The sequence below is a fragment of the Trachurus trachurus genome, assembly GCF_905171665.1.
Source record: "Trachurus trachurus genome assembly, chromosome: 13".
Taxonomy (NCBI): Eukaryota; Metazoa; Chordata; class Actinopteri; order Carangiformes; family Carangidae; genus Trachurus; species Trachurus trachurus.
This window is the reverse complement of record NC_139892.1, coordinates 35,087,814-35,097,416: the sequence shown is the minus strand read 5'-3', so window position 1 is coordinate 35,097,416 and position 9,603 is coordinate 35,087,814. Positions and strand designations below refer to the sequence as shown.

The following is a 9,603-nucleotide window of genomic DNA, read 5'->3' as shown; positions in this document are numbered from 1 at the left end:
CATAAAGACAGTAAATAGAAAGTGAGTCATAGATTTTAAACTTGTTAATGGTTCAACTTCAATTCATTGGATTTTACTGACTTCAAACTTCATCATCGCCAAAATTCAAACTGATGCACAGCACTACTGATTGAGGGCTCAGAGTTTATCTCAGTATAAATTTGCATTGAAAATCAGTGTCTAATCTATTCCAAGTTTGGTTTGTGGTTTTTGGAAAGAGATAAAGTACAAAGATGTCAGACAGCAGCATCTAGGTTGATGTGAACTGAAGCCCTCCTCCAAGCTGTGTGTAAAACATCACATTCAGTTTAACTGCCTTGACATTTAAAAGAACTATCCATATACACATATATATGTATATATATACACCAGGAGCTTGATATTTCTAGTTGGTTCTGATACGCTGGGTTTCCTCTAATAACGTTAACACAAAGTGTGTCCGGTGCAGGAGACTGTGTACACATTTGTAAGTGAGAGATCATCGGGAGGGACAGGTGCTGGGACAGTAAAGGTGTCATGGTGTCAAAGATGTAGGACAGATGGAGGAGAAGTGATGTCAGGACAGAAGAGGGAGGAAATCAATGGATGTGTGTGTGTGTTTGTGTGTTGTGTAGTCATTGTGGGTTTTAAGCAGGTCAAAAAAAACAAACAGGGGGGTCATTCTTTCAGCTACTCAGCCACAACTTTGTTAACGATTCCTCATCATTCAGTGAGCCGCTGCCAACACCTCCGGACATGCATCGTTGTCTTTCAGAGATACCAACAGTTAAAACATTTTTTTTTTTAATAGAATATCACTACTATGAAAGAAGTCCATGGGTCTTTATGTCTCTGTGTGTTCTGTTGAGTTTGTCGTCTTCTCAAGGCTGTGGTGCTTTCTTCAGCCACAAGGTAATACTTATGGGTTTTTTGGCACTTTCAAAATAAAAGAATTCGAAGGGTGACCTTGCGATAGTCTGTGTATCTTTGCAGCTCTTTCCGAGGCAACGTACGTACGCTCATACAGTAAATTGTCAGAATAAAAAAAAAGGAACTTGTTTGAAGTTTTTTTTTGTTGTTTTTTTAAGAACAATAGAATAACAATATTCAGTACTGATAATCCAACAGAGGACAGAAATAATTTAAAAGTGGAAAAAAAAAGAAACGGCACAAAGATAAATGACTGAAAATACTGCATAGTACAAATGCCCCGTAGCTGTTTTTGACCGTCCTGTTCTTACGCGGTACAGGGGGCCAACAGGGACGGACCACAACGAGACAGACTCATCAGTTTTTTTCCTATGACCAAGGAAAAAAATTCACCCAAGGGGATTCCAAAAACTGACTGCTGGCTGTTGCCTCTAGGGCACAAAAAAAAAGAAAAAAAAAGAAAGAAAAGTCACAGAGTTGTTGTCCTGCCCTTGAAACCAAACTCCGAATGGCTGTATCAAAATACCACGTTATCTTTGATCCCTGGAAAGTAGAGAGAGAGAGAGAGGTGGCTGCTGGGAAAGTCAGTCCTGTTGGGGGGGGGGGGGGGGGGTCACCAGGCGTTATTCAGGTTCACTGCTATTTGTGGTCTTGTCCCACTCTATGCTCTCCTCACTGTGCGTGGGAGAGGGCAGCGCCCCCGTGGCCCCCGGCGGACGCATCCTCAGTCCCTGGAAGCGCCGGCACTCGGGGCAAATGCGGATGTGGCTGCAGCCCCTGGCCACCAGGGCGGCCTCCTGCGCCAGTCTGTGGGAGAGGGGCTCGGGCAGTCCGGTGCCCCCGCACAGCTTGCCGTTGCTGAGGCCGACGGCGGCGGCGGCGGCGGCTCGGGCCCGGCGCTCCTCCAGGGCCAGGGGCCGCGGCCGCAGCATGGAGGCCGCTCGCCGGCGCCTCACCTGCAGGCTGTCGCGACACAGTATGATGCCGTGCAGCTCCCGCAGCATCTCCTCGCACACGGACTGCTGCAAAACACACACACAGGGGGAGAGAGAGACGGGGGAGAGGGGGATAAGAGAGGGAGAGAAAGGGAGAAGAAGCCGGACAACTCACTGACTGACTGACTGGACTGACTAGATCAGGACAGACTGATGGACATGGAACAGGAACAGACGACATAACACACACACACACACACACACACACATTTCATTGTTATCTTCATTATCACAGAAGAGTGGGGACAACAGAGAGACGGCCGGTGCAGATTGAACAACCAGCTATAGTAAAAACCACAACACATATAGCACACACAAACAGACACACAAACACATCATCATCTCCCACACGGATGACTGAGTGCTTTACTTAGGTGTCTACAAATCAGGGTTATGTTGCACATGAGGCTAGTCGTCACACACGGGTATAAACTAAGACAAACACACACATACACACACACACACACACACACATGCGAGTTAGAGTGAAACGTTAATCTGTGCTGCTTCAGAAAGAAGAAATCACATGAGTTGGTTTTTTGACTTTCACATTCTGAATGTTTATTGAATTAAAATCACAGTGTGGAGTCCAAAAAGACAATCATGTATCATTTTGTTTGAAGGAGAATCACATCAGAAATGAACCAGCAACACCGCAACATGCACACATCTTTTCTCTCAACGGCGTCGGCGCCTCGGGTGACGGCGCAGCGGAGCTCCCTCGCTACTAACAGCGGTGATCGTTTACTGGAAAAAAAGTTCCTACTGGCTTTTGTCTGAATGAGAAGACAGCAGGAGTTAGGCCACGCCCCTCTTATCGCCTCGGAGCGCTCGCCACGGATGAAGCAGCAGTGGAAATAGAAATACTTTTGATTCATCATTCATATTGCACAGGATGTGATAATAATAATCACCCACGATCAGTGTAAATCACTTTAAACGAGTACAAACACTTGCTGTGAAGTGAAGTAGAAATCCTTTATTTACAGCGGCTTCTACTTCTACTGTGGCTGCCAGACATTCAAATGTCTGGTCGACAGCAACAACTAATCCACCATTTACTTTTGGATGGAATGAACAACCTGTCTATAACAACTACATTTAGATGTTATCTATCTCTTTCAGTGAAAAGATAACTAGAATAAGGCGAGGATCAAAAAACAATCACAATTTATTTAATTAATGAGGAAACTCATTGGCAGCACCCTGTAAGTGTGTGGTCACCAGCAACGAGATCTATAGCTACATTCAATATTCTATTTTATGTGCAATATTCAACGTTATATATATGTATGAGTCTTCCACTGCTATAAATAGAAAATAATCCATATATGCATGTACTCTGAGTGAGGTATAAGTGAGGTATATCTTTGGTTTTTGTGCTGATTATGTCATAGGCTGGTCGGAGGAAGGCCGGGTGTCGAGTGGGAACCCGACAGAAGGAGAAGAAGGAGGAGAAGAGGAAGAAGAAGACGGAGACACCTGATACACTTGGTGTCAAAGCTGCGCGCAGTGGGGGAGCCTAGCAGCTCCGCGAGGGGCAGGGCGCCAGGGATGGGAGAGGGAGACAAAGCAGACGCAGGTTAGATAGCCCTCTCTCACCTCGTTTCCCGGCGTCTGCCTCAACATCCAGACAAACTCCAGCACCGCCATGAAGATGGCAACCAGCAGGCCGCACACCAGCACCACGAAGATGCCGCCGATGTTCTCCATCCCCAGACCTGGGGAGAGAGAGACAAAGGGATATTTCAACATTTTGGCAAATTCGCCTATTGCCATACACAGGGTTCCTACAGCTTAAGCCAAGTTAAATTTAAGACTTTTTAAGACTTTTTTAAAGCCACTTGAAATGAAATTTAACACTGACTTCACAATAAACACAAATGCAGAAAAAAAACACCACATCAATTAACCTGAGGGTTATAGGGACAATTCTACCCACTTCCAAGGTAAAGTGACTGCTACATGAACATTGGATTGAGTCTCTTTCCAGCTGTCCTTTCAAAATAAATGCATAAAAAGTCCGAAAAAAAAAAAAAAACACTGACTCGGGAGCTGGTGGTGGTGAGAAATTTAGCGTTGACGGCCGCCACTAACTTCTCTATGTCGAAATGTTACCAATTATTTTGAGATTTGAGACTAATTATAATCATAAAATCCCACTTACCAAGTGTTAACATTTTTAAGACCTTTGAAAAATTGATTTAAGACATTTTAATGCCAATTAAGGCCTTGTTTTTAGATTAATGAATTCAATGCCTTTTAAGACTTTTTAAGGATCCGTAAGAACCCTGCATACAGTAGGTTCATTATTACCTTTAATTGTTGGTGCAAGATGTTTTTAGATCGGCGGGGCAGAGACGTGAGCTCTGCACGGTGCACGGTATTTCCACCTTCCCTCATTAAACTCATTAAGTACACAATCCAACAACTCCAAAACGCTCTTGGGGACAAGTTGTGACCTGCACATTCACCACGCTATGAGGTAATAATGTAACATTACGAGACAGAGTTGTTTTCGAGGCAAATGCGTAGCCAGAAAAGCGCAAGTAGTTACGAGTATTTGCTTCATGTGTCGTAATATTACATAATAATACGTTATTATTTTATAGCGTTTGGAGTTGTTAGATTGTGTATTTAGGTTGATGAGGGAAACGTAGAAAAACCATGAGCCTCTGCTGTGTTCGCTGAGCAGCTCACGTCTCTGCTCCGCCGCTCTCAAATAGATTGCACCGACAATTAAAGGTAATGAACCTACCCCTAAGGCTATAGGGATTAAGGCAATGAGCGAATGAGCCAAAATGTCGAAATATCTATTTATAACAGATGAGTCAACATGGAGCCGAAGAACGAGAAGGAGAAGGAGAAGGAGGAGAGGAGAACCAATCGGGGACAAACCTTTGGCGCGGTGGTCCTCCTCCTTTGGACACTTGCCACCGTCCCACCACTTCCTCTTGAGGATCTCCAAGCGATTGTCCTCCTGCAGTTTGAGAATGGCCAGGTCAAACTCATCACGGTACACTGACCCTGTGGGGGAGAAGAGAGGAGCACAGCTCACAGATGCACAGCGCAAAAAAAAAGAAAAAAGAAAGTAAATTAAACTACACTCAACTTTAAAGTGGCACCTTCAGACAAAAAGATAATCTACTTGTCTCCAGTTTGAAATACGACTGACATTTCCACTAGTTCTTCTGATTGGCTGTGCTAAATGAAAAATGATGTCACCCCATTAAAAGAATCAAACATAAGATTAAAGGAGGCTACTGGTTAATTGCAACAGTTTCACGGTGTTCACAGTGGTCTGTATATGCAGTACGGAACAACAGCCACTTTGAAACATCAAAGGCCTTGATATTAATCTTGTTTACTTTAAGGTGTGTTTTCCCCCCTCCATCTGCAGTTTGACTCAACTTGAGATCAAAGTGTAAATAAATCCTGTGTTTATACTCTCAGAGCAGCAATCCAGTCACACGGCAACCGTTCCCCACTCTACAGTAACAATATTTCAAATTCTCACTTCGCCCATCACGGCGTGGAAACAGTCGCTCGATTGAAGTCTGGCAGTAAGTCTCTTTTCGTTTCTCACTTTTTGCATCATATTTCCCTCACGATGGGAGCTAATGGTTTGGCTTTTGTCGAGGCTTTACTTTTCAATTTAACTTTTTCCCCGATGTGACGTTTATGGTGTTCAGCTAATGCTCCTGCTCTTGATTCCCTCTTCTCAGCTCCAACATGAATCATAGATTGCGTTTAAGGGAAAAAAAAAAGAAAAGAAAAAAAAAGCTTTTGTGCTTTTGTTGCCTTTATTTTACACCGAGACACCTCTCCCTAAAAAAAACTCTATCCTTTTCTCTCCTCCCTTACTTGTAATTCCTCCTCCTGCTCCTCCACTCACCCAGGGGCATGCCGATGCCGTAGCCCTTGGTGTCCAGCAGCCCTCCGATCTGAGTCAGGTTGCAGTTCCTCTGGCGGTAATACTCGTTCATGGTGCTCTCCAGCAGGTAGGCGTAGTTGGAGTTGAGGACCCGGGCGATCCCTTCCTCTGTGCTCTTCACAAACACGCTCGGCTGCTTGGAGTGCATGAAGTTCCACATGCGCTGGTAGGTCTGGTAGCGAGAGTTCTGCGGAGCGACGAGAGAGCAGATATGAGAAGAAGAAAAAAAAGAGGCGAGACGCGCGGAGCGGACAAAGGTCCATCAGCCGTAGATAGGTATTTGGTATAGGTATAGGAAGATTGCTTTTTATCTGTTTTTCTTTTATATATTCTTTTTGACTGATGGATTTATTTGAACTGTGTGATTCTCTGAAAGCAGTGCGGCTGTTAACTGTGAATATTTTCTTCTTTTTTTTTCTTTTAGTACACCTTTTTCCATTTCAATAGCTTCAGTGTCCACAACAGAAACTTCATTTAACATCCCCACCTGTCCTCTGCTTTCTCTTGGCTTGTCTTCCCTGAGTTATATTCAAGGTCCAGTGGATGTAAAAGCACAAAGAAAGAAGAGGCTAATGTCTCTTTATACCCCCCTTATATCATCCTTCACTGTCCTCCCTGTAACACACACACCCTCTCTCTCTCTCTCTCTCTAAGGTCAAATCTTGAGAGGATGAAAAAGGATAGTGTGTGCCTCTCTTAGGGACCTGGACTGTGCCCCGTCTCTCTGAGGAGAAAGATATTGAATGGTTGTGGCAAAGAACGGACAGGAAACAAATAAAAACCTGTGGTTAGAGGTGGGAGACGGGAAGGACAGGAAGGTGACGAGGAGGATAACATCACTGACGGCCCATTGATCACTGAGGAGGGCTCTGTTGTCGCCAGTCTCTCTGTGCGTGTGTGTGTGTGTGTGTGTGGCTGTGATGTAGGAGCGTAAGCATTGTTTCTCATGCAGTGACGTGTGCAACCTCTGACCTGGAAGAAGGTCATGGTGGACCCTCCGTGCATGGTGCCGTACTCTATCGCCGTCTGATCCGCCAGGTCGTCCACCGACTCTATCGGCACCTCCATCCTCTGCACCGTCAGGAAGGCAGCCAGGTTGGCGGTGTAGGATGAGATGATGATTAATGTGAAGGCCCACCTGTGGAGGACGAGAAGAACATATGTATCCACCTATAATAAAAAAAATATGTAAATGGGCAGACGAGCATATGAAGATAGATCGTCTGGGTGGAAAGTGTAGGAGGTGTGAAAAAAGAAAAAAAAAAAAAGACTGCGCACCTGAGAGAAGAGAAGAGGACACTGCAGGGTTTTTTCAGTGGGATGAAGAGGTAGATGGAGGAATGGGTGGGTGTGAATGGGTAGAAGGTGACAATGCTCAGTTTGGATGAAAAGGAAGTGGAGTTTTATAGCTGCGGAGGCACACACACACACACAAACACACACACACACACACACACACACACACAGAGATGACAGCTTAAATTTGCATAATGCACAAATGCAATCCGCCGTCTGATCTTGAACTCCGATGTCCCCGAAAGCGCCTTCAAGATCGCGTCAGAGATGAAATGGAGCAATGTGAAGTTCAAGAGGAACAGGGTGCAAACAGGTGTGGATTTGAAAGCTGGAAAAACATGCAAAATCGCTGACTCTTGTTGTGTACCTTGTGTGCACCTTGTGTTCCCTTTTGTCGGACTTCATACAATCAACGCACTTTAAAATACAGAGGACCATCCTTATGGAACAATCTACCTACATCACTGAAATCAATATCCACTCTGGCTTTGTTAATAAACCACTGAAAAAAATCATTTTTTAGTTAAGATTTGTAGCATTTCTGGACCTGTCAATTTGTAATTTAATGATTTTTTTTCCTTTTTCATTATGTAAACTGTTTTTTTATTTTATTATTAATTCAGTATCTTTCATTTTTCTATGTTAATTTGTCTTTCTTTTTTTTCTGTGTTGTCTTCTTACTCTGAAGACCACCACTGTTGTTGTTCTTGTTTTTTTTTACATAGGGGAGGTATTTTTATAAGCCTTTCTGGAGCCTTTCTACCTCTCCTGCACAATGTTTAATTTTACTATTTTCATTGTTTATGCAGGTTTTATAATGTGCAAATAAAAAACTAAACTAAACCTCTGTAGTGGGATACTGACCACACTCCACTGACGCAGCGTGTAGACAGAGCCCTGGGAGCGATAGTGGATCCTTGCTGCATGAAGCCTCCAACGGGGAACCAGAAACTGTTGCCAAGCGAGTACTGATTGATCAGCAGGTTGCAGCGACCCTTCAGACACGGATGAGGGTTGTACCACTCATAAGGCGTCAATCTGGGGGGGGGGGGGACAAGACAATGCAGTTAGACAACAGGGAAAGAGTCGGAGGAGGAACACAGCCAACAAGAGTGGGAATGAAAGATAGATTAAAGCAGAAGTAAGCGATCCGGTCGTTTGGGCTAATGCTGCGTTCCAGGCAGGCTTTTGAAACCGTAAGTTACAGCTTCAAGTCACGACTTAGTAGCGTTCCAGGCAGCCCGTAACTCGTGTTTTTCCGACCTGTTGCACCTGTTTTACCTGTGAAAGTCACTATAACGGCCACTCGTAACTTCCGACCCGTGAACTCGTACCAGATCGAACTGGTACGACTTCACAGGTCGGAAAAACACGAGTTACGGGCTGCCTTGAACGCACCATAACGTCTTGTCAGCCGATGGAGTTAGCAGCCCCCGCCCTCGTCATGGATCTATTGGTCCTCGTCCCTACGTCACCACATTCACGCGCATCCCTTGGCTGCACACACAGAGAGGACTGCCCCTTTATGCCGTTCTCTCTCCTCATTGGATAAAACTTGTAGGATACAAGAAAAGTTTTCTCCTCGGCTCAGAGCAGAGCAGAGTGACTGAGAGACCCGTGTTTCGGACCAAACACTCTATGTAAGTGATTGCTGTCGGAAGATAGAACTATTTAAGACTTATATTAACACAAATATATCACTTACTTCTGCTTTAAGTATTCTGATGAGAGCAGAACTCGAGAGAGAGAGAGCGAAACAGAGGAGGAACGGGAGTGGTGAAAGACAAGAAGAAAACAACACGAACAGTCAACTGAGCACAAAGTCACCTTGGCTCTCTGGAGAGAGAGAGAACCAACCTGCTTCTTATTCCCCATATGCCGCCTGCTTAAGCTGGAGGGGTGACGGCGGTGTAATTGGTATGTTCAAATGGCGCAGCATGGAGCTAAAGTTATGTGACGACTCTGTCATGTGCCGGATTGAGACAACAGTGTCGTCCTGTTCTTTAAAAACTGGAGCCTAATTCCCCTCTGATCTGTCAAAATCAATAAAGATTCATCATAACACAATACTCACATGTCCATAAGTACACTGAAAGAGTTATTGGTCGCTGTAATTACTTGTCCTGTTCATACTGGCTTTGAAAAGATCCATTCCTCAATCAAGCGGGCGTCTTCTAACATGTGTGTTGTTGGAGGACAGAGTTTGATGCCACGGAGGCTGAAACCAGCTTGATTTGTTGAGAAGTCTGAAACCTTATCTAAGCTTCTCCAGCTGAACTAGGGAAAGTGTTTTAGCAATTAATGACAACTTTGTCCAAGTACATTTTGAACTGTGAGTATGTGCATTAACAAAGACTAAAAGATTAAACCTATCCTTTAAGACACAATTAGTAAAGAAAGCACCGTTCTTGGCACGCTCTTCAACAAAAATGGACAACACAGACGTTATCTGCATGGCTGGGAATAAAT

The 9,603-nt window shown here is 44.4% G+C and overlaps 1 protein-coding gene across 2 annotated transcripts in view; it reads right to left on the bottom strand.

Annotated features, from left to right (window-relative positions):
- Nucleotides 1-1,532: 1,532 nt before the first annotated feature.
- grik4 (glutamate receptor, ionotropic, kainate 4) overlaps nt 1,533-9,603 on the bottom strand; it is a gene marked incomplete at both ends in the record, with an annotated part of 204,070 nt that continues 195,999 nt past the window's right edge. The window contains 6 exons of one of the 2 annotated variants that reach the window (XM_083985474.1): nt 1,533-1,931; nt 3,483-3,625; nt 4,803-4,931; nt 5,800-6,025; nt 6,811-6,976; nt 7,999-8,172. In XM_083985474.1, the coding sequence (XP_083841600.1) occupies nt 1,533-1,931; nt 3,483-3,625; nt 4,803-4,931; nt 5,800-6,025; nt 6,811-6,976; nt 7,999-8,172 (1,237 nt within the window). The remainder of the gene's footprint in view (nt 1,932-3,482; nt 3,626-4,802; nt 4,932-5,799; nt 6,026-6,810; nt 6,977-7,998; nt 8,173-9,603) is intronic. The other variant, XM_083985475.1, reaches the window with a different exon arrangement.